This window comes from Hylobates moloch, unplaced genomic scaffold, assembly GCF_009828535.3.
Source record: "Hylobates moloch isolate HMO894 unplaced genomic scaffold, HMol_V3 SCAFFOLD_4, whole genome shotgun sequence".
Classification (NCBI taxonomy): Eukaryota; Metazoa; Chordata; class Mammalia; order Primates; family Hylobatidae; genus Hylobates; species Hylobates moloch.
Window position 1 is genome coordinate 34,379,430 of NW_026652279.1, and position 24,059 is coordinate 34,403,488.

Consider the following 24,059-nt stretch of genomic DNA (forward strand, 5'->3'; position numbering starts at 1 on the left):
GGCACCATGCCAAGGAGTACAAACTCGAAAGTCTTTGGGGACCAAGCAGGGAATGTGTTGAGTGAGAGGAGGAGGCCAGGCATTATTCCCAGGAAGTAGGGGACTATATCAAAGGGGCCAGGCTGCAGAGAGCTTGCCCCACATGCTGGCTTTCAAGGGCAAGTTTATCGTTAATATTCTGGGGCTCCTTTCTTTTCCTTGCGGTGTCAGTGGGTGTGAACACTGACTTGTGCCTGCTGTGCACATGGGTGTTGGTGAGGAGGAGGAGAGTGGTGAGATGGGATGGGGAAAGCACAGGTCAGCCACCAGCTCTAGCTGCTGGCAGAATCAGTGCCGAAGTCTAAGTGTGGGCTGGGCGCGGTAGCTAATGCCTGTAATCCCAGCACTTTAGGAGGCCACAGCGGGTGGATCACTTGAAGTCAGGAGTTCCCGACCAGCCTGGCCAACATGGTGAAACCCTGTCTCCACTAAAAATACAAAAATTAGCCAGGCATGGTGGCACACGCCTGTAATCCCAGCTACTCAGGGGGCTGAGGTACGAGAATTGCTTGAACCTGGGAGGTAGAGGTTGCAGTGAACCGAGATCATGCCCACTTCACTCCAGCCTGGGCAACAGAGTGAGACTCCATCTCGGGAAAAAAAAAAAAAGAAGTCTAAGGGTGGCAATGGTAACACATGAACAAATGAAACCCAGGCCAGGCCACCAAGCTTCTCCAAAGGCCTTTGCACAGAAGTATGGGGAGAATACCCATTGTTGGCCCTGAGGTTTGCATCCCCATAAGTTCCATAGTGTTCTACGTGCTGTGGAAAGGGTCTCTCTCCTCAACCTGGCAGATCCTGCCCCCATGCCACACCAGCCGTGGGGATGGCCAGGCTCTGTGAAGAAGGTGCAGGGTGGTGGCCCACATGCCCCTCACTTTACCTGCGTAGAATCCCAAGGTATTCTGGATTGAGCTTCAGCTGCCTGCCCTTCTAGGAGCTGCTGGTTGAGATCTTCTTGTCCCAAGGTAGCAGAGGAAGGTGTCAGTTCCATGTCTCCAGGGGCCAGTGAGAAAGAGGCTGAGGTTCTAGAGCCAAGGGGATCTTCATCTGGGTGCTCGGCCCCACTGGGAGCTGCAGTTTGAGGGAATGAAGGCAAGGCCGGCACCTCCTCATGCTGGCCAGACAAACCAGCTGCTCCCACAGTGGCTTCCTCGCTTGCTTCCTGGGGAGCCTCGAACTCTACCCCAAGCCCTCCAGCTGGCAGCACTTGGCTGGTGGAGTCCTGGTCCCCCAGAGTCACTGTAGTTGGGGTGACTGAAGGCGGCAGCAAGCTGGGCCCCATGCTGCTCTCCACCTCCACACCTGATGAGGCCTGGTCCCCGGAGTCTTCATGCCTGCTTTTGGTGGCCCCTGGGGTCTGGCTGCTGCTGGGGAGAGAAAAGTCACGGACCTGAGGCTTGGCTTCTTCTTGGGATCCATTCACAGGGAGCAGCTCCTCCTCTTCCTCCTCCTCTTGTTTCTCTACCTCTTCCTTCTCCCTCTCCTCCTCTTCCTCTTCCTCTTCTTCCTCCTCTCCGGGAGACATATGCCAGGGAGGCTCAACCAGATTCATCTTGGGCAAGGGAGAGGGGAGGTTTGGCAGCTCTTGAGCCTGGCTGGTGTCTTCAATGGAACCTGCCTTCTCAGTTAAGTCAGGAAAAACATAATCTAAGGACAGAGATGAAAAGTTCATTCACTTGTTTCATCATTCATTGCTTTACTCAGTATTTACTGGGCAGATGGCATAAAAGAACCACAATACACTGATGGGACAGGGGTCATCAGGTCATGATGGAGAGGAGTGAGAGGTGAGGCCGGGGGAGCAGACTGTGGGGGGACACAGGGACAAGGCTAGTCACTGTTTCCTTTATGATGATAAAATAATACAAATTTATCACCAAAACTCAATGAACACAGGAATGTAGAAAGTTTTGTATATTGCTCCAAAAGAGCCATGAGTAGTTTGAGGTATATATTCTCCACCGTGTTTGTAATGTGCTTGCTTGTCCTCATCTGGGGATTTCACCAAGAAGATCCCAAAACAACCTACTAGGAAGGGTCTCCCTACTCCTTTTCTAGTGAGTTGTTATAAGAATCTTCTTGATGGAGTCCCCGAAGGAGGTCTGAGAGCCCTCTCAGCACTGCAGGAAGTGAGACCCCTCAATTATGACCACTGTTCCTCAACTGTGCTCTTTTTCTGTAATTTAGGCCCTGATAGGAAATGAAAAAGATGTAGGGAGAGCCAGAGAGAGGCTAGGGGCTAAGCCCAGAGGTTTCCAGAGCCTCCCAGAATGTTCAGGGTCATTGCTGGCAATGGGAGAGGGGATTTTATTCTCCCTGCCATTCTTGGGAATTACATTTTGAAGCAGAGAAGTTAGGAGACTTCCTGGAGATCAGATTGTTTTCTGGCTTTTCAATGAACCCTAGGCCTCTTCCGAATAACTATGTATGAAAGTTATACAACAAGTTTTTTGGAAATTCATTCAAAATATCAGAAGCTGTATCTAGGAAGCAACTTTTATTGGATGACATTTTGTTTCAAAATAATAAATATTGTAGTTTTAAAATACTCTTTAGAAAGGAGAGTGGTGGGAACACTTTAAGATAGCGAACTAAGTGTATTCATTTACCTCCTCCTCCAAAACTTTTATCAAATGACAAAAACAATTTTAACTGTCAAAATGAAGATAAAAACATTTTAGAGAAATTTCTGGGAACATGGAAAGCAGATGAGATTATAGGAACAGATAACCCCTCAGCCAAAATAAACACAGGAAAAAATAGCAGGGGAGGAGACAGGCTTTCTTATCCAGAGTTAGGAAGAGGCACGACTGTGGGAGCGAGGATGTAGAACACAGAAAATTCAGAGAACAGAAGGTAATTTTTAAAAGTCTAATTAGTATCCTCAGAAAGATTAAAAAATATTGCATCCCTAAAATAAGAGGCCACTCAGAAAATCAAGTAATCTTTAAATAAGAAAAATTTCTTGGATATTGAAAGTCAATAGTTGATATTGGAAAATTCAACAGATTGGAAATTCAAATTTTTAATGGCTGGAAAAAAAAAGTCAGGAAAAGCCTCTAGGGCAAAAGTGAAAAGACAACAGAGAAGAGTTAAAAGATATAGACAACCAATGTAGGAGATCTAATACCTAGCTAATATGATTTCTGGAAAGATAGAACCAATAAAATGGAGAATAATGGAGAGAAACAAAGAAAAAAAATTTTCAGAGCTGGCAACATGAATCTTTGCATTGAAAGCTTATATCATCAAGGTGAATGGTAAAAGACTCACACCTAGCCTCATTCTCATGTCATTTTAGAATTACAAGGAGCAAGAGAAAATCTTAACAGCTCTCAGAGAAAGAACAGGTTATCTGTAAAGGAACAAGAAACAGATTACCAAATTATCATGAAGCTTCTAATTAATATCGGTAGCCTAGAGGAAGAATTTTAAAATGCATTGAAAAATCTGAGGGATGTTTATTTTGAACCTGAAATTTTATACCCAAATAAATGACTACTCGAGTGTGATTGCAAAATAAAGACATTCTCATATATGCAAAGATTTAAAAGTGTTACTATCCACAGATTCCAAGAGATTTAAGTAAGTTATTTCAGAAACCAAAAAAAGAAGACATGGGAAATCACGAAACATGAGAGGAATGTAATGAAAATGTATCTCAGGATGGAAACTGTGCAGTAAGCCTGGAAAGCAATTGGTTCAAATTAGAACACAGAGAGAGAGCTCTGAGAAGGATTATTTCAAAAAGAAAAATTGATTCCCTGTAATAAAAAGTATGACTTAGAAGCTGAACAATCCTAGTGACAACTGAAAGCCCACTATAGTATTTAAATCAATAATTAGAATATTCTATCCAGTCCACTTCTGTTAATTAGACTTTTTGGGTAGCAGATCCTCCCCCTCTTCCACCTACTGCACACACTCTGTAGTGAAGTCACTACAGATAAATAAATAAATAAGAAAGAAAGAACAACCAAGATTCACAAGACATTTTAAGAAAGCCAGCCTGATGAAGAAGCATAAGGGTGGGACCATAAAGCAACTGACCTCTAGGAAGAGTTAGTCTAGTTAACAAAAGAGAATTCAGGAAAGTTTCTTGTTAATATCTTCAGAAAGATTCAGGAGGAAATCACACCCATAAAACAAGTATATAGAAGAATAAATATATTTTACCTCAATGTAAGTAAGAACTTTATAACAGCCAGATCTATTCAAAATTAAAATATAATGCATGAAAACATAACTGAAATGGGCTGGATGATTACTTGATAGGAATACTGGGTAACAGAATAGGAGTCAGATGGGTGCCTAGGAAATACAATATATGAAATCACTTACAAGCATAATATTTCATTATTGGAAGATTAATCTGACAGCAATTTACAAGATTAGATGAAGGAGTAGATGAATGAAAGTGCAAAGAAGAGTCAGGGAGTTGCTGCAGTGATTCAGGAGAGATGCATGGCGGTGATAACACTGGAGATGATGAGAAAAGAGCAGATTCAAGAGATGACTCTGAAAGAGAAGTAATCAGATGTGTGTGCTGGATGGCCAACAGGGAGTAGCTGCAGGAGTAGCCAAGCCATTAATAGAGATGGTGAAGTTCAGAGGAAAGGCGTATTGGAAACCTTCAGGATGCACTTAAAATAGCTGATGGATTCAATGAAGCCTAGGATATGGCAGGAATATGGTGGACGGTGACACACCCATCAGCAGAATCTCATGGGGTGGGGAGGTCCTGGGAGGGCAAGCTGACTAAAACAATACCTCTACTCAATTAGGTGCTGATTTTCCAAAAGTCAGAGAGAGCACCAACATCTCCAGAGGGCATCAACAGAACTCCCTAAACTGTGTACAGCCTCCTCAGAGATGCATCATCAGTCACGCTGTCGGCAGCATGATCTGGGACTCAGCCACTAACTTACCTGCACACGCAGTGGTAAGTCCCTCAACTTCTCTGGGCTTCAGGTTTTGTTTTGTTTTTGAGACAGGGTCTCACTCTGTCACCCAGGCTGGAGTGCAGTGGTGCAATCACGGCTCACTACAGCCTCAAACTCCGAGGCTCAAGTGATCCTCCCACCTCAGCCTCCCAAGCAGCTGGGACCACAGGCATGTACCACCACACCCAGCTAATTTTTTCTATTATTTGTAGAGATAGGGTCTCTCTACACTGCCCAGGCTGATCTCGAACTTCTGAGCTCAAGCAACCTGCCTCAGCCTCCTGAGTAGCTGGGACTTACTGGCACACATCACCACACCTAGCTATTTTTTTTTTTTTTTGAGATGGAGTCTTGCTCTGTCACCCAGGCTGGAGTGCAGTGGCGTGATCTTGGCTCACTGCAACCTCTGTCTCCCGGGTTCAAGCAATTCTCCTGCCTCAGCCTCCCAAGTAGCTGGGACTATAGGCATGCGCCACCACGCCCGGCTAATTTTTGTATTTTTAGTAGAGACAGGGTTTCACCATGTTAGCCAGGCTGGTCTTGAACTCCTGACCTCATGATCCACCCACCAAAGCCCCCCAGAGTGCTGGTATTACAGGCGTGAGCCACTGTGCCCGACACCTGGCTAATTCTTTAAAATTATTATTTGTAGAGATGGGGTCTCCCTGTGTTGCCCAGGCTGGTCTTGAACTCCTGGGCTCAAGCGATCCTCCTGCCTTGGCCTGCCAAAGTTCCAGGATTACAGGCATGAGCCACTGCACCTGGCCTGGGCTTCAGTTTTTATGCAGAATGAGGATGATGGTATATACGATTTCTAAGGTTCTTCATATCACTGATACTTTAAGCTTTGGATATAGTTCTGATAAATGTGTCTTATACACCAATGGCATTACAAACAACTCTACTGTCTTAAATAAGAACAAAATAGGATTCACTAGATTACAAATTTTTGATGCCAAGCAAAGTAATTTTCTTCATCCCTACATTCCCAGCACCTAACATAGTGCCTGGCCCAGAGTAGAAAGGAGAGCACCGTGTGTTTGTTGAATTCTTCTGCCTCCTAAAAACCAGGGCCCGTGCCTCCAGGGGGTAAGAGGCCCTCCCGTCACTACACAGACTTCCTTACTGTCTCTATGAGTTCCTCTCCTGCCTCCCAAAATGCAGTCCCTTCCAGGGTCAGCCTCTGACTCATCATTTCCACACTTCTTCCTTGGTCAGTGCATATTCCACAGTCTGCATCTATTTTCTCTATGCTAAAGGCTCCCAAATTTACATCTTCTCCAGAGCTCCTTGCTTTTTTCCAGCCTCTCACTCCAGTGACTTGACAAATCACTGAACGCTTGCTCACTGGCACTTGGAGTCAGCAGTCCTTTCCTACTTCCTTACCAGCTCTCAAGATCTAAAATTATTCCTTTTCTTTTTACAGTGTGGTCTCAGTTCCACTGCTTATCAGCTGTATGATCTTGGACATGTTGCTTAACCTCCATGTGTCTCCTTTTCCTTAAGTGTAAAATAAAAATAGTACCTACCACACAGGGCTGTGGTCAGGGTTCAGTGAGGTGACCCTGTGCACAGTCCGCAGTGCAGAGTAAACACTCGGTTAACTGTGGGGGGTCCTCCACCTCCTCCTGCTATTATTATTGTTGTTGTTGTTATTATTATTATTTGAGACAGAGTCCCACTCTGTTGCACAGGCTGAAGTGTAGTGGTGTGATCTCGGCTCACTCCAACCTCCACCTCCCAGGTTCAAGCAATTCTCCTGCCTCAGCCTCTAGAGAAGCTGGAATTACAGGCACCTGCCACCAAGCCCAGCTAATTTTTGTATTATGGCTGGGCATGGTGGCTCACGCCTGTAATCCCAGAACTTTGGGAGGCCAAGGGGGTGGATCACCTGAGGTCAGGAGTTCAAGACCAGCCTGGCCAACATGGTGAAATCTCGTCTCTACTAAAAATACAAAAATCAGCCAGGTGTGGTGGTAGGTGCCTGTAATCCCAGCTGTTCGGGAGGCTGAGGCATGAGAGTCGCTTGAACCCGGGAGGCGGAGGTTCCAGTGAGCCGAGATTGCACCACTGCACTCCAGCCTGGGTGACAGAGTGAGACTGTCTCACAAAAAAAAAAAAAAAAAAAAAGAAAGAAAGAAAAATTTGAATTTTTAGTAGAGACGGGGTTTTGCCATGTTGGCCAGGCTGGTCTCAAACTCCTGACTTCAGTTGGATTCGCCCACCTTGGCCCTCCAAAGTGCTGGGATTATAGGCGTAAGCCACCGCACCTGGCCATCCGCCTGCCATTATTATTATTAAAGGAGTTACTACCTGGTAAAATAATAACAGGAAAAGTGGAAGTGTCTCCATAGAATGAGGAGCAGGATAAGCACTTGAGTTTTTATTTTTCATTTTTTTATACTGAATGTAACTAAAGCCTAAGCACTTGAGTTTTAAGTCAAAGAAAATCCAGGAAAAAGGGCAGGGCAGGAGGGGATTAGTCATCTGTTGGCAAGTGTAAATATGACTTTAGTATTACAAATGTCTCCTAAAACAGAAACAGAATTACTGGAAGGCCTGATGGGAGCACACACTAGGAATCAGTGGGGTGAGGGGCATCTGTGTGGGCAGCTGCAAGGCAAACACCAGCAGTGTGAAAGCAGGGGTCCCAGGAGAGGGCCCGTGAGACTGGATCCAAATGTGAGTTGAGAATAAAGAGTGAAGAAGCCAGGCTTTACCCAAGAGCAGAACCACAGTACGATTCACTAAGAAGATACAGCATCACGTCCACAATATGCCTGCCAAAAATGCAGAGCCTGAATCTGACCATGGGGAAATTTGAGACAAACTGAAATTGAGGGGCAATCTACAAAATAACTGGCCTACACTCCAACAATGTCAAGGTCATGAAAGACAGACTAGAGGGTTTTCCAGAATAAAAGAGACAAAAGAGACATGCTGACTAAATGCAGTATATGATTCTGGACCGGACAGTGGACTATGAAACCCTGCTCTTTTTTTCTTTTGCTATAAAAGACACTACTGGGAAAACTGGCAAAGTTTGAATAAAGTTTGCAATTACAGAAGCATATTGTATCAGTGTTAATTTCCTGATTTTGATCATCCTGCTGTGGTTTTTAGGAGAATGCTTTGTTCCTAAGAAATGCACACTGAAGTATTTGGACCAAAGGAGCATCATGTCTGCAACTTAACCATTAAATGGTTTAGCAAGAAGTACAGATCTGCGTCTCCATATGCATACATGTACACATACACACTGATAAAGCAAATGTGGCAAAGCATTAATAATGGGGGAATCCGAGCAAGGGGTGGACGTAATTATTCTTGCAACTTTTCTGTAAATTGAAAATTTTTTAAAATAAGGAGTAACAGAGAGAGCGTGCACATGTGAGAGACACTTTCTCTTTTTTTTTGAGACGGAGTCTCGCTCTGTCGCCCAGGCTGGAGTGCAGTGGCACGATCTTGGCTGACTGAAACCTTCACCTCCCGGGTTCAAGCAATTCTCCTGTCTCAGCCTCCTGAGTAGCTGGGACTATAGGCACATGCCACTACGCCCAGCTAATTTTTTGTATTTTTAGTAGAGACGGGGTTTCACCTTGTTGGCCAGGCTGGTCTTGATCTCTTGACCTCGTGATCTGCCTGCCTTGGCCTCCCAAAGTACTGGGCTTACAGGAGAGAGCCCCGCACCCGGCCTGAGACACTGACTTTCACTACAGGCCAGCGAACATGCTTGAGCTGTCAAGAGGGGAATAGAAACATGGCAAGGGACAGGGCAGGCTATCCTGGCTGAGAGCACAGAGCCTCGTGGCAGGAAGGAGCCACACCGCCCTGAAGCAAGTGAGACAGTCTTGAGAGACAGGGAGGAAGGTGCTTTTCCCACTCAGGTGTCCAAGGAATACAGAACAGGCTTCTAGGGACTCGCTGCGTTGAGAGGGGAGAGGAAGCCTCAGCAGGCACTTTGGAGATGAAAAAGGATCAAATTGGGAATAGAAGAAGAGAAACAAAGAAGTGAAGCTGAGCAGGAAAAGGAGGGAGATGGAGATGAGGAGGGTAAAGAGAGGGGAGAGGCAAGAGGAGAGGGAGGAGAGAGGGGACACATGACAGGGCTCCCTGCCCTCTCAGCCCGCCCTCAGTGACCCAGGGCAAGTCCTTGACGCCCGCACCCTCAGCCCTGCTGCTGTGGACAGCTCTGATTCCAGAGGGAGGGTCTGATCATCTGAGCGCTCCAGGGAATGCCTTCCTACCCCATCCACTTCAGGCTCAGGAGAAGGGTCCCTCCACGAAGCCCTTTTAGTTTGTAGCCAAACCCCAAAAGCGTGTCTGGGACCAAGGTGTACCTCCAGAGCCCCACACCTGGACACAGGTATGAGGAAGCAGAGCCGCCCGGGAGACACACTGGAGACACGTGGAAGTCTAAGGGCTGGCTCCATGGATTCGTCCCTGTCCTCAGGAAGAGCTGGGGCACTGAAGGATGAGAAAGGTCGTCCAAGGCTCAAGCCCTCCAGGGAGAGGCTCGGGCTGGGCCTTGGAGCATGGGAGGCCAGGAATGTCTAAGCTGCAGCTCGGAAGACACCTGGGGCAGACCCCCTCATTGCACAGGAGAGCCCTGGAGCACCTCCTGGATTGATTGCAGGATAACACTTAGGCTCCTGGGCTCCCGACCGTCCCAGAACTGCTGCGAATGGCACTGTGAAGTCACAGCCCCCTCTGGTGGCTCTAAACAGAAACCACATGTTCCCCAGAGCCCTCAGAACAGTTGGGTCTCCAAATCCCAGACTCGGGGATTTTACAGGTAGACAGAGGCCCTGCAAGAGCAAAGGGCCCATCTCTTGCCTTTTCCAGATGAGGGAGCCCAGGAGAGGAGGATGCTTGCTCTAAGTTGTGAATGCTAGACTTGTCACAGTTGTAAAGTTGTAAGACTCTTAGACTCTTGTGTGGTTAAAGCCAGTGTCTTTTGACACATCCTGGTCATTTAGTCCAGCACCTGGGCTTGGCTTGGGATGCTGGACAGGAGCAAGCTGACAAGCAGAATCATGACCTCTCCCCAGTCTGCCCGTACCTTTGTGGCCACAGCCAACCTCCTTAAAGCTGGGCTTGAATCACAAGAGTGGCTGGCATTAAGAGCCCCAGGCCAAGCTTCAGGGTTCTGCAGGCACAGGCTGGAATTCTGGGTGGCCAGTTGCCTCTGTGTGCCACACACCCACCCCTCCATGATGTGAGGCTAATACCTCCGGTTGTTACAAAGATGAAGTGGCATCAGGAATGCAAAACGCCCAGCCCACAGAAGGCACACTTTCCTTCTGTCACACTCCATGTTCTCTGCTCCTCTCAGCATCCACACACCCCAGCTCACAGCAGGTGTATCCGTGGTCAGGGTCAGGGTCCCAACATGGGAAGGGACCACAGGAGGCTACCTGATGAGGCCTCAGCCCTCTGGCAGACACCGGCGAGTCTAGAGAAGACGGGCTGGCAATTATCTTCAAGATCTTTGAAGATGTCTTTAAAGATGTCTCTTTAGAGAGGCATTTCTGTGTTATTGACTTACCCCTACACCCCCATTTGCCTAAACCCAGCTGTGATGGTTCCTTTACAACTCAAGTCCGTCTCTGTTTCATCTGGTAAGTAAGCAGCACCTGCTAGCATCGCCTTCAGAGCAAACAATGTACATAGTCTCTTAGTTGCCCCTAAACCTAGCCTCTTTTCCTGGGGCTAAACAACTGTAATGATTCTTTATTCTCAACCTTCCTGTTTTCATCCTTCTCTTGTGAAAACTCTGGATTCACCCCAGTGTTTTTAGTTTGTTTGTTTTGAGCTGGAGTCTTAGTCTATTGCCCAGGATGGAGTGCAATGGTGTGATCTCAGCTCACTGCAACCTCCACCTCCTGGGTTCAGGCGATTCGCCTGCCTCAGCCTCCCGAGTAGCTGGGATTAAAGTGCCCGCAACCACATCTGGCTAATTTTTGTATTTTAGTAGAGATGGGGTTTCACTATGTTGGTCAGGCTGGTCTTGAACTCCTGACCTCAGGTGATCCACCCGTCTTGGCCTCCCAAATTGTTGGGATTACGGGTGTGGGCCACCGCGCCCAGCCTCACCACAGTTTTAAGAGTATTACAGCTGGGCGCGGTGGCTCATGCCTGTAATCCCAGCACTTTGGGAGGCTGAGGTGGGTGGATAACGAGGTCAGGAGATGGAGACAATCCTGGCTAACACGGTGAAACCCTGTCTCTACTAAAAATACAAAAAAAAATTAGCTGGGCGTGGTGGTGGGTGCCTGTAGTCCCAGCTACTCGGGAGGCTGAGGCAGGAGAACGGTGTGAATCCAGGAGGCGGGGCTTGCAGTGAGCCGAGATCACGCCACTGCACTCCATCCTGGGCGACAGAGCGAGACTCCCTCTCAACAACAACAACAACAACAAAAGAGTGTTACAAAATCAGCACAGAGGGTACACAATAAATATTTGCTGAATGAACTATTGAAAACTGAACAAGATTCACTAACTTGAGACTAACTGATGCAAAATGTAAAGGGGTTTCTCCACTCCAGTGGCACTACTGTCATTTATCACAGCTGGAAGCTGAGCTCTCCTGCGCCCCCTGTGATGGGTCAGTGCTGGCTCAGATGGAGCTCCAGCTCACCCTGATGAAGCCCCAGGCCTGGATCCCCCAGGCCTTATTTCTCCCCTTTCTTTTAAACTCATTATGGTGCTGGCTTTGTTCCCTAAATAGATCATTTTTCCCTCCTATATTTCATCACAGTTCTGTATAGGTTTCTTTCCCCAGTTTATCGAGGTCATTCTGGACTTTTCTTCTGTCTCTCAGGGAAGCCATAATCCCAGGGATGAACTTCAGCACAGGCTGAACTATCAATGAACTGATTCTTCTATTCAAGAGACAGAATTAAAACAGGCATAAGGGCCAGAGCCCTTGAAAGATCACTTTAAATGTCCCTTTAAGTTAATGTCAAGTCACTGAAAATTGTCCCCTCACTACAACTCTCAAGCCAGTTATCCAACTGAGTGTTAATACAAAAACACTCAAAATTAAAAATAAATATGTCTAAAACAGAGGTGCAAGGGAAGACGTTTTAGTATAACTTAAAACTACTTTTTTATTTGAGACAGTCTTGTTCTGCTGTCCAGGCTGCAGTGCAGCGGTGTGATCTGGGCTCACTGCAGCCTCTGTCTCCTGGGTTCAAGCAATTCTCCTGCTTCGGCCTCCCGAGTAGCTGGGATTACAGGCACCCACCACCACACCCAGCTAATTTTTGTATTTTTAGTAGAGACGGGGTTTCACCATGTTGGCCAGGCTGGTCTCAAACTCCTGACCTCAGGTGATCCACCTGCCTCAGCCTCCTAAAGTGCTGGAATTACAGGCATAAGCCACCATACCTGGCTTAAAACTACTTTTTGATAGTCAACCTCAATAGTCATCAAAGGAATATAAAGTAAACTGCAAAATGCCAAAGTCTTTGGACTACCAACCTGACAAGTATATGTATACATTCAAGGTCATTCATGCCTTGTATTGGAAGGGTGCGGGATGGGAAGGAAAGCAGGCCACATTTCTGGAGGGCTACTGAGTCACAGGAATGAGAAGCTTTAAAGACAAATATTCTGAACCAACAATCTCACTTCTGGAAAGGTACCCTAAGGAGACGATTAGGGACGCTCACAGTCATGTGGCTTTATAGATCCCCATCATGGCACAGTCCAGCACCCACACTGCAGGGGACTGCCCAAAGAAATGACCGACCCGCCTTATACTGGGAGATCATGGCAGCCTTGAACAGGCTGCAGAGCTGTGTGTGCTGGCTTGGAAAGAGGTTTCTAAGTGAAACAGCAAGATGTGTACACCACAGTGTCCACTATTGTCCATTTTTTATAAAAGTATATTTTTATATATGTACTATAAAGGAAAAAAAAAAGTCCAGAAAGAGCTGGGTGCAATGGCTCACGCCTGTAATCCCAGCACTTTGGGAGACCAAGGCAGGTGGATCTCCTGAGGTTTGGAGTTCAAGACCAGCCTGGCCAACATGACAAAACCCCGTCTCTACTGAAAATACAAAAATTAGCCGGGGGTGGTGGCACCTGCCTGCAGCCCCAGTTCTCAGGAGGCTGAGGCAGGAGAATTGCTTGAATCCGGGAGACAGAGATTGCAGTGAGCCGAGATCGCACCAGTGCACTTCAGCCTGGTCGACAGAGCAAGACTCCGTCTCAAAAAAAAAAAAAAAAAAGAAATACAAAAATTAGCTGGGCGTAGGGGCACACGCCTGTAATCTCAGCTACTCAGGAGACTAAGAATCGCTTGAACCCAGGCAGCGGAGGTTGCAGTGAGCCAAGATCACACCACTGTACTCCAGTCTGGGCAAAGAGTGAGACTGTCTCAAAAAAAAAAAAAAAAAAGTCCAGAAAGAGATAGTCCAAAACGTTAACATTCACTGATTCTGAATGACTGGATTACAGGTTATTTTTATTTTCTTCTTTTAGTTGCAGTTTTAAATTTTTATATGTTGATATTTACTACTAGCATAGAACAAGAATGACAAGGCTTTTGTTTTGGTGTCTAAGTAAAAGTGCTCTCTTTGTTGCTCTGTCCACAGGCTCCACAGCTATCAGCCCATCCTAAGGACATGGATACGCCTGATGTGTGGGCAATGACCCAGAAGGTCAAATCATTCTACAGCAGACACAATCACAACAAGGCTTCGCTGTACAGGAACCAGTTCCAGGTCCCAGCAGACAGCTGCTCTGTCGGTCTGCTTTCTCCAAAATTGATTACAGCAATGATAATTAAAGTAGCCTAATGAAGGACTTTGTATTGAGGGCAGCAGCAGGTCTTGAAGTAGAACTCTCAGACTTGAGATTTAGGTCTGCCACTGTGTCATTTAGAGCCACTTTTAAATCTCTGTAAGCCAGCTTCTTTAGCTGTAAAACAGTGATCTAATCACGCCTGATTTTACAGATTTCATCAGGTTGCTGTGAGGTTAAAAAAAATCCAAGTGAAAATGACATATGACGTATAGGCACTTTATGAGCGTTCCCCACTCAAGCACAGTACTGTTGTCTCATGCTCTCTTTCTGTTAATAGCACCTCAATTCTACTCTGGGGGACACTCTTCCTCTCTTTTTGGTCTGGAATGTCCCCTGGCTTCATGGGCAGCTCAACATGGGCCTGGACAGTCAAATTCCATCCCCAAGCTTGGGACCCAGGGAGACCATCCAGAGACTGTTCCTGAAGTGCTGGAAAGGCAGAGCTCCCTTTCTGCGGGGTGCTGAGTGATGGGACGACAGTGTGGAGCTACTGGGGCTCTCCAAGCCGGTGCCCAGGACCAGCCTGCCTGAGAACGAAGCCAGCAAGGGAAAGCTGAGCATGACTGATGGGGCAGGGCAGGCTCCAGCACGTTGAGGGCAGCACGCCAAGTGCTGGAACAGGAAGCCTGTTCCTGGACCCCCGTTCTTCAGCCAATAAAGTCCCCTTTTATCACACAGGCCCGTGAGCCTGTCCGAGTTGTGTATCTAGGACTTGCCAACCCCAAAGATTAAAGTGTTTCTTGCAGAACACTTTAATTTGCTCACTCACTAGGAAAATAAAACTGTATGCAAGACAATTTCCTTAAGGAGCTTAGAAAATGAAAGGGCTGGAAGGGTCAGTGGGGACAGTCTCGAATGAGTAGGTAACCTGAGAGACTGCTCCTAATCATTAACAATTGCGCATGAATTAACTGGTCAGGCTGTAACTTCACTTGATGCTAGCTGGTGGAGCAGCAATTCGCATTCCATGTCTTTTTCCCTGCTTTGTTGAGGTTGCTCTTTTCACTTGAAATGTCACAGAATCATAATATTTTCAAGCTGCAAAGACTTCAATCTATTATTCCCAGGTCTCATTTTGCAGATGAAGAGACTGAAGCCAACATTAGAAAAGCAACCCACTGAAGGTCACGCTGCTCATTATCCACCAAGCAGAAACTCTACCAGCTGTTTTTCCCACTGGGCCCGGGGACCATCACTACAGATGGAGAAGGAAGGCATCAGCTCTACCTGAGGCCCAACACACTAGAAATGGGATGTATGACAAAGTCCTAGTGACAGAATGGACTGGTTTCCTGTCTCACATGTGCCATCAATGTGCTCCCTTGGCAAGAAGCCAGGCCCAGGGCATCAGTGCTCAGGGACACCGACTCCAGATTTGGCTCTGCCACACACAAGCTGTGTGGCCTTGGGCAAAGGTCTGAACCTCCCTTGGCCCAGCTCACCATTTGTCAAGCAAAGAGAATAACTGCCACCTGGCTGAGCTCACAGAGTGGTTGTGAAGTCCAAATGAGTTAACTCAAAATTCTATGGAGCCAGGTGTGGTGGCTCACGTCTGCAATCCCAGCACTTTGGGCAGCCGAGACAGGCAGATCACGAGGTCAGGAGTTCGAGACCAGCCTGGCCAACATGGTGAAACCCCGTTTCCACTAAAAATACAAAAATAAGCTAGGCATAGTGGCGCACCCCTGTAATCCCAGCTACTCGGGAGGCTGAGGCAGGAGAATCACTTGAACCTGGGAGGCGGAGGTTGCAGTGAGCCAAGATTGTTGCACCACTGTACTCCAGCCTGGGCAACAGAGTGAGACTTCGACTAAAAAAAAAAAAACTATGGAAAAATGGTGATAAGTACCACACAGAATATGACATTAGTGCTAGTCTCCAGTAAAATCACGGTGCTGAGAGGTGACATGACAGGGCAGAGAGGCTTTGGAGTCTAACAACTTGGGTTTGAATCCTGATTGTTACATTTATTTGCTGGACTGTAAATTCAAACTCCCTAAGCCTCAGGTATGCTTATCGGCTAAATGGAAGTAAAAATATATACTTACATTTTTCAGTGGAGGTTAAATGAGAACCCACAACCCCTAATATAGTGCTGGGCACATACTGGGTGTTGAATACATGGACTGATGTACTTGTACTTGATCTGAGATTGGCCTGTCTGCAGCATGGTTTTCAGCAGTCCCTGCTACTGTTGCATGGAGTTCAATGTCCCTAATGGCCATGTTAGGATAGCACTCGGCACAGTCACTCTGGACTCTGCAGGACTCCCGACCCAGCAGGCCCTCTCAAGGTTCTTTTGCACTCCTCCAACCCCCGAGAGGTGATCCATCCACCTCCTTCTCCCCAAGAACCCCTAGACAGAAGCCTGTGACTCTGGGGTACAAGAGAAGACGAGAATGGGGGGTAGGGCACGCCACTGTCCCCTGGGCTGCCTCCTACACCAGCCTGACTATTCGCTGTCAGCCTGCCACCTTAGCCACTTTCTTTTCTCTGTCATGTCCTAATCATATGCCATCAAGGTGCTGTAAGAAAACAGAAGCAGAGGTGACTAGCCTGATTTCAGGGCCACTGCCAGTACACAGAGATGTCCCCTCTGGGCAAATGAATTAGAAAAAGGTGCTCCTCCCACCCAGCCCATGGCCTGGTTGGCAGGGCGTATGCTGGACTTCAGCTCCAACTCCCATGCTCGGTCAGGAGCCCTGGACAGGGCACCACCAGCATAACCACATGCACTGGTCCTGCTCATTGGTCAGAGCTGGCAAAAGCCTCTTGAAGCTAGTCCTCTTGAGCTAGGTGCTGAAGGTCGAATACATGTCCACTAGGACATCGGGATGGAGAAGAGCTTCCCAGGAGATGGGACAAGAGGAACAAGTGCATCATAGGCTTAGGGAATAGGCCAGGCTGTTGTCAGTGAGAAGACACTGACTCTAGATCCAGCTCCATTACATCCAAGCTATGTGTCCTTGGGCAAAGCACCCTACTTCCCCCCCATGCCTCAGTTCAACTCTGCCAAGCAGGGAAGAGAACAAGCTGATAATGAGCTAATCAGATGCATGCTGGAGCAAGGAAGGAGAAGAGGCTGAGGAAGGCTGGGGCCGGACTATCAAGAGCATTTTCTGCCATGCTAAAAAGTTCAGCCTTTAACCTGTGGGCTTTGGGGTTTGAGAAGGGGTTTGTTTGCTAGTTTGTTTGAGAAAAAGATGGGCAACTCCAGTTTTTTCACAGGATCATGGTCAGGTGGCATAGACAAGAGACTGATCTGAGGAAACGTAAGGGCCGTGGGCGAGGGGACAAGTCAAGAGAGGAGCAATGAGGAACAGGACTGAAGCAACTCTCCTCCCTGCACCTGCCTGGCTTCCTGTCCTCCTCCCTGCACCTCCTCTGCCTCTTGGCCTCCTCCCTGCACCTCCCTAGCCTCCTGCCCATCCTGGGTAGGGTGATTGGTATCTCCACCTCACAGCCATGCCATATGCAGCTGTGGTGAGGACTAGAGACAACGGAGGCAAAGGCCTATGCACAGCCGGTATTCAGTGAATGAGAGCTATTTTTATTCTTATGAGACCTAGGGAAGCCAATGGGAGAGGAAGAGACATGAACTGAAAGAAAAAGAGAGGGAAACGAATCCCCTGGGGAGGGGGGAGGACAACAAATCAAGCTCATCAAGGCTTCAGGGCCCTCCACTGTGGTCCTGAGGCCAATGCTCTCTGCGTGACTGCTTACCTCACACTGGAGGCTCAACAGTCTCAACAAAAGGGAAAGGCCAGAAAAAGACCCAATAATTGTCTGGTACAATGTAAAAGTTTCTTTCAAATCATTTCTTGGCTAGGCACAGCGGCTCACACCTGTAATCACAATACTTTGGGAGGCTGAGGTGGGTGGATCACTTGAGGTCAGGAGTTCGGTCAGCCTGGGCAACACGGTAAAACCCATCTCTACTAAAATTACAAAAATTAGCTGGGCGTGGTGGCATGCCTGTAATCCCAGTTACCAGGGAGTCTGAGGCAGGAGGATCACTTGAACCTCGGAGGCAGAGGTTGCAGTAAGCCGAGATCACACCACTGCACTCCAGCCTGGGCAACAGAGTGAGACTCCATCTCAAAACAACAATAGCAACAAACTATCATTTCTTTAAAATGATAAGAGGACAGATTTATCAATGGATGCCACCATGACAACAGATGATCTATATGGAGAAAATAAAATTAGATCCTTATCTTACACCACACACAAAAATAAATTACAGCTAGATTGGATTTACATGTAAAAAATTAAGCTAAAGAAGAGAAGGGGCCAGGCGTGGTGGCTCACACCTGTAATCCCAGCACTTTGGGAGGTTGAGGCAGGTGGATTGCTTGAGCCCAGGAGTTCAAGACCAGCCTGGGAAACATGGCAAAACCCTGTCTGTACAAAAAACTGAAAAATTAACCAGGCGTGGTGGGGTACACCAGTAGTCCCAGCTACTTGGGAGGCTGAAGCAGGAGGATCGATTGAGCCCAGGAGGTCAAGGCTGCAGTGAGCTGAGATTGTGCTGCTGCACTCCAGCCTGAGGTACAGAGCGAGACCCTGTGTCCAAAAAATAAAAATAATTTTAAAAAAAGAATTTACATTAAAAAAAAGAATAGAAGGAAGAAAGGTGCATGTATCTCAAGGGCAGAAAGTATTTTCTACTCATAAAGTAAAGAAAAACACATAAAAACATTTTAAAAGAAGCAGTTTTGCTGGGTGCAGTGGCTCACGCCTGTAATCCCAACACTTTGGGAAGCTGAGGCGGGTGGATCATTTGAGGTCAGGAGTTTGAAACCAGCCTGGCCAACATGGTGAAACCCCATCTCTACTAAAAATACAAAATTAGCTGGGCGTGGTGGCACGTGCCTATAATCCCAGCTACTTGGGAAGCTGAGGTAGGAGAATTGCTTGAACTTGGGAGGCGGAGGTTGCAGTGAGCTGAGATCACACCATTGCACTCCAGCCTGGGTGACTAGAGCAAAACTCTATCTCAAAGAAAAAAAAAGTAATTTTAAGCTCACTCATAAAATATTTAATTTCTTTATGCCAAAAATTATAATAAAAATAAAAGCAGTTGACAAACTGGAAAAATGTTTTCTATGTATGTCAGAGGAAAGTTAGTATCCTTTTTCAGATTTGTACAGGGATAAGAAAAAATTAAAGACTCAATAGAAAAAAACAGAAAAGTAATAATAATAGCTAATAGTCACAGAGCACTTAACAACGTGCCAAGCACTGAGCTAAGTGCACGAAATGCATGATGGTGTGTGAACCTCACAACCTTGTGAGGTAGGTATATAATTATCTCCATTTCCTAGATGGGAAACTGAGGCTTAGGGCGAGTTACTCGCCAAAAATTGCATCACTGTTAAATGACAGCACTGGAGCCTTCCTGACTCCAAAGTCTGTTCTTTTAACTACACTGTGCTTCAAATAAAAAAGGAGTGACAAGTGGTCACTATTTTTGTGTATATGTATATTCTATAGAATACACATATTCTATATATAATGAATGTACCTATATATTTTGTACATATATGAGTTAAAATTTACTAGTAATCAAAGGCCATTATAATTTTTCCTGTCAAACTGACAAGCGAAAGAGAGAACACTTGGTGGGGGGTGCGGCGTTCATTTCTTGGTCTCCTCCCATATCTGGCCACCTCTCTACACCACTTTCCCTGCAGGCTCCCATCCTCATCCCTTCCCTGATCTCCCTGTGCCTACAGATGGTAAGCACTCAGCTGCTGCTAGCCACAGATCCTTAGCCACAGATCCTTTGGTAGTTCACCCATATCCAGCCCATACCTTCATAAATCTGCTGCTTCATAAACAAACTCTCCTTAGATTGTTTTAATTTGATTGTGTCTTCTGTTTCCGCGTGGGATGCTGACTGATAAATTTTTTTTTTTTTTTTTTTTTCTGAGATAGAGTCTCGCTCTGTCCCCCAGGCTGGAGTGCAGTGGTGCAATCTCAGCTCACTGCAACCTCCACCTCCCAGGTTCAAGCAACTCTCCTGCCTCAGCCTCCCGAGTAGCTAGGATTACAGGCGTCCACCACGACATCTGGCTAATTTTTGTATTTTTAGTAGAGACGGAGTTACACCACGTTGGCCAGGCTGGTCTCGAACTCCGGACCTCATGACCTGCCTGCCTCGAACTCCCAAAGTGCTGGGATTACAGGCATGAGCCACCGTGCCCGGCCCTGATACATCTTTTGACCTATCAATTTTATTCTAGAAATTTATCCTAAGGAAACCACCAGGAAGGTGCAAAAATGTATAAGGATATTTGTAGCAGCATTAAAACTGAAGACAACCTAAGTATTCAACAGTAGGGAACCAGTTTAATACATGTGATGACCCACATGATGAAATACTATGTAGTTGTTAAAAATCAGGGCTGGGCACGGTGGCTCCCACCTGTAATCCCAGCACTTTGGGAGGCCGAGGCGGGCAGATCACCTAAGGTCGGGAGTTCGAGACTAGCCTGACAAACATGGAGAAACCCTGTCCCTACTAAAAAAAATACAAAATTATTCGGGCATGGTGGCACATGCCTATAATCCCAGCTACTCAGGAGGCTGAGGCAGGACAATCGCTTGAACCTGGGAGGCAGAGGTTGCGGTGAGCCAAGATGGCACCATTGCACTCCAGCCTGGGCAACAAGAGCGAAACTCCGTCTCAAGAAAAAAAATAAAAATCAGGTTATAAGCCGGGCACAGTGGCTCACAGCTATAATCTTAGCACTTTGGGAGGCCAAGGGAGGAGGATCGCTTGAGCCCAGGAGTTCAAGACCAGCCTGGGCAACATAGCAAGACCCCATCACTACAAAAAAATGAAAAAATTAGTCAGGCATGGTGGCACGTTTTTGGTCCCTGCTACCTACAAGGCTGAGGTGGGAGGATCGCTTGAGCCCAGGAGTTCGAGGTTACAGTGAACTATGATCACACCTGAACAATGGAGCAAAACCTCAACTCTAAACATAAATAAATAAATAATAACATGTTGTCCGGGTGCAGTGGCTCACACCTGTAATCCCAGCACTTTGGGAGGCCGAGGCGGGCAGATCACTTGAGGTCAGGAGTTAGAGACCAGTCTGGCTAACATGGTGAAACCCTGTCTTTACTAAAAATACAAAAATTAGCTGGGTGTGGTGGCGCATGCCTGTAATCCCAGCTACTCGGGAGGCTGAGGCAGGAGAATCACTTGAACTCAGGAGATGAAGGTTGCAGTGAGCCGAGGTCACGCCACTGCACTCTAGCCCAGGTGACAGAGCAAGACTCCATCTCAAAAAAATAAATAAATAAATAATAACATGTTTAAAAATCAGGTTATAAATGGATATTTAACAATGCGGAAATATACTTATGAAATATTTTGAGTGAAAACAAAATGTCCGTCCCTATGATTCCAATTTTGCACATAAAAGTGACTAGAATGATGTATCCCCAAACTACTAATAGTAATTATCTTCCAATTATCAGGTTATAGGTAGTTTTTATTTTTTTATTTTATTTTATTATTTTTTTTTTTTTGGAGACAGAGTTTTGTTCTTGTCGCCCAGGCTGGAGAGCAGTGGTGCGATCTCAGCTCACTGTAACCTCCACCTCTCGGGTTCAAGCCATTCTCCTGCCTCAGCCTCCCGAGTAGATGGGATTACAGGTGCCCACAACCATGCCCAGCTAATTTTTGTATTTTTAGTGGAGACAAGGTTTCACCCTGTTGGCCAGGCTGTTCTCAAACTCCTGACCCCAAGTGATCCACCCGCCTCAGCCTCCCAAAGTGCTGGGATTGCAGACGTGAGCCACCACACCCAGCCTTATTTTCTTCTTTGTATTATTTTTGTGTGTTTTAGATTTTCTACAATGTTCATGTGTTCTTTTATAATTAGAAATGGTAAATCCAATAAATATTATCTATTTTAAAAAGAAAAATTAAGGTTAAGTTCTGTAACACCTTGCCCCACGTGCACACACAATCACACCAATTCCTCAGTCCCTGCTGAGAGATGGGCCCCTGCTGGCCCAGGACATTGGTGGAGCGGCTATGGCTGGCAGCGCTGCCTGTACGTTCCCGCACATCTGTATCAATGTCAGCTCACGGCGGCAGGCATTCAAACCTGGAGCCCTAGGCCTCAGGTTTTCTTCGGGACCCAAATGTTCACCAGCTAGGCTCTGTAAACCCAAACACCAGCTCTAGCTCTGGTGCATGACTGAGGGAAGGGCGGTTAGAATGCCTCAATTGCAGGTCGGATAGACTCAAGGAAACACGGATCAGCTGACCTCGTGGCACTCTTCAACAGAGACAGCATAGAGCAGTAGGGGAAAACAAAACAATGAGCCCCAGGGCTCAGAAAGCCATAGGTCTGAATCACGACTGAGCATCTGAGCCGCTGTTTGACCTCAGGCCAGCTTTTAACCTCTCAGTCTCAGTGTTTTCTTGTCTACAAGGGGGGTCATATTACTTATCTCTCAGGTTATAAGCATCGGATTGAATTAAATGAGCACAGCATAAAGGCTCCCTAAACAGTGGTTAATATTAAAGAGAAAGTGCCTCCTGGGCCTGTGAGACACTCAGGGTCCCAGAGCCTTAGCTCTGATGTGCAGGTAAACAGCAGCAGCATGGTAAAAACTGTAGGGAGAGAGAAGAGATGCTTCTGGCAAGGAAATGGTCACCTGGTGTTTTGCCTAGACACTTGACTAGCACTCAACACATGCTCTGTAGGTAAGAAGAGCTACCTGCAGTGGGTCCCAGGTCCAGACTTGAGTCATTTAGCTCTTCCTCCTCTTCCCAGAAGTACTGTGGTGGCTGCAGAATCCGAGACTCTTCACTCTCTTCACTGGGGAAGCCTGAGCCAGGGGCTCCCAGCCCAGCTCCCAGGCCCATGGTCTCACTAGGCTCCTCTGAGTCCAGTGGCTCCAAGCCAGTGGGCAGCAGGAGGTCTAGCAGGGAGGTTGAGGTGAGGCCCTCTGGGCCAGGCTCATCAGACCCAGCCACACAGGCACCCAGGAACGCTCCTGTGCAGACATAAAAGCCAGACAGTCAGGGGAGGCTAGAGAAGACAAAGACTGGTGCCAGGTTAGAGCATGTCTCAAATGACAAAGGTCCTGGGGAGGGGGGGACTTCAGTGGACACTCCTGAACACCCAGAGGCTTCGCAGGGATTCATTGACACTGTTTTCATTTCAAAGAGGCCAAATTGCTTAGACTTCCCTATGGCAGGGGCAAGGGGAGACAGATGGAGATAGGCAGTGGAGAGAGAGGAATCACTGAGTCAGCGTTCCACTGCTCATGTGCTCACTCAGAAAGCGCCTCCTGAGTACCCCCTCTCTGCTGGCAATTGTGCTGGGTGTTGGGGCTACAAACAGAAGTGAAGACAGGGCCCATGCTTTTAAGGACCTAGCTGTATGTATGATTGGATGAACACGGTGTTCCCCAGGCTTCCATCCTTGGCTGAAATTTCTCCAAAACTGCATTAAGAATATGATTTGTATTTCAGCAATACAGTATCCTGAACATAGTCTTCAGTTTTTTTATTTATTTATTTATTTTTGAGATGGAGTCTTGCTCTGTCGCCCAGGCTGGAGTACAGTGGTGCAATCTTGGCTCACTGCAATCTCCGCCTCCCAGGTTCAAGCGATTCTCCTGCCTCAGCCCCCCAAGTAGCTGGGATTACAGGTGCCCACCATCACGCCTGGCTAATTTTTGTATTTTTAGTAGAGACAGGGTTTTGCCATGTTGGTCAGGCTGGTTTTGAACTCCTGACCTCAACTGATCTGCCCTCCTCGGCCTCCCAAAGTGCTGGCATTACAGGCGTGCACCACTGAGCCCAGCCTCTGAACATAGTCTTTTAAAAAACCACGTGAGGTCACGGTTCAAACTCAACCCAGTGCTGGTAATTTGACATATGTGTTTAGAATCTTGGATTCTCTCTCTCTCCTAATTTACCAAAACAAGCAAATAAATGGACAGGAAAACAAATTAAAGGAGGCCTTTTTCCTCTTCTTTAAGGACAGGAATATAGCCCTATTTGCCAGTTTCACAACTTAACCTCTAACTTGATGACCTAACCACACAAATTACTAACTTGCTTTGAGGCTCCCGGAAAGCTGCTCAAGACCTCTGGGTCTCAGTCTCCTCACCAGAAAGACAAGGAAGCTAAATGAAATGACCTCTGAATTCTTTTCTAAGACTAACACTTAAGGATCTAGGGAAGAGGGAATTTCACAGTCTTCCTCTTGCTCTCCACCA

The 24,059-nt window shown here is 46.9% G+C and overlaps 1 protein-coding gene across 1 annotated transcript in view; it reads right to left on the reverse strand.

The window, feature by feature from the left end:
- The window catches only part of PODXL2 (podocalyxin like 2), a 43,367-nt gene that overhangs the window by 10,654 nt on the left and 8,654 nt on the right, over nucleotides 1-24,059 (reverse strand). Inside the window, exons 2-3 of the mRNA XM_032149894.3 lie at nucleotides 22,548-22,826; nucleotides 923-1,689 (exon numbers count right to left, since the gene is read on the reverse strand). Coding sequence (XP_032005785.1) covers nucleotides 923-1,689; nucleotides 22,548-22,826 — 1,046 coding nt within the window. The remainder of the gene's footprint in view (nucleotides 1-922; nucleotides 1,690-22,547; nucleotides 22,827-24,059) is intronic.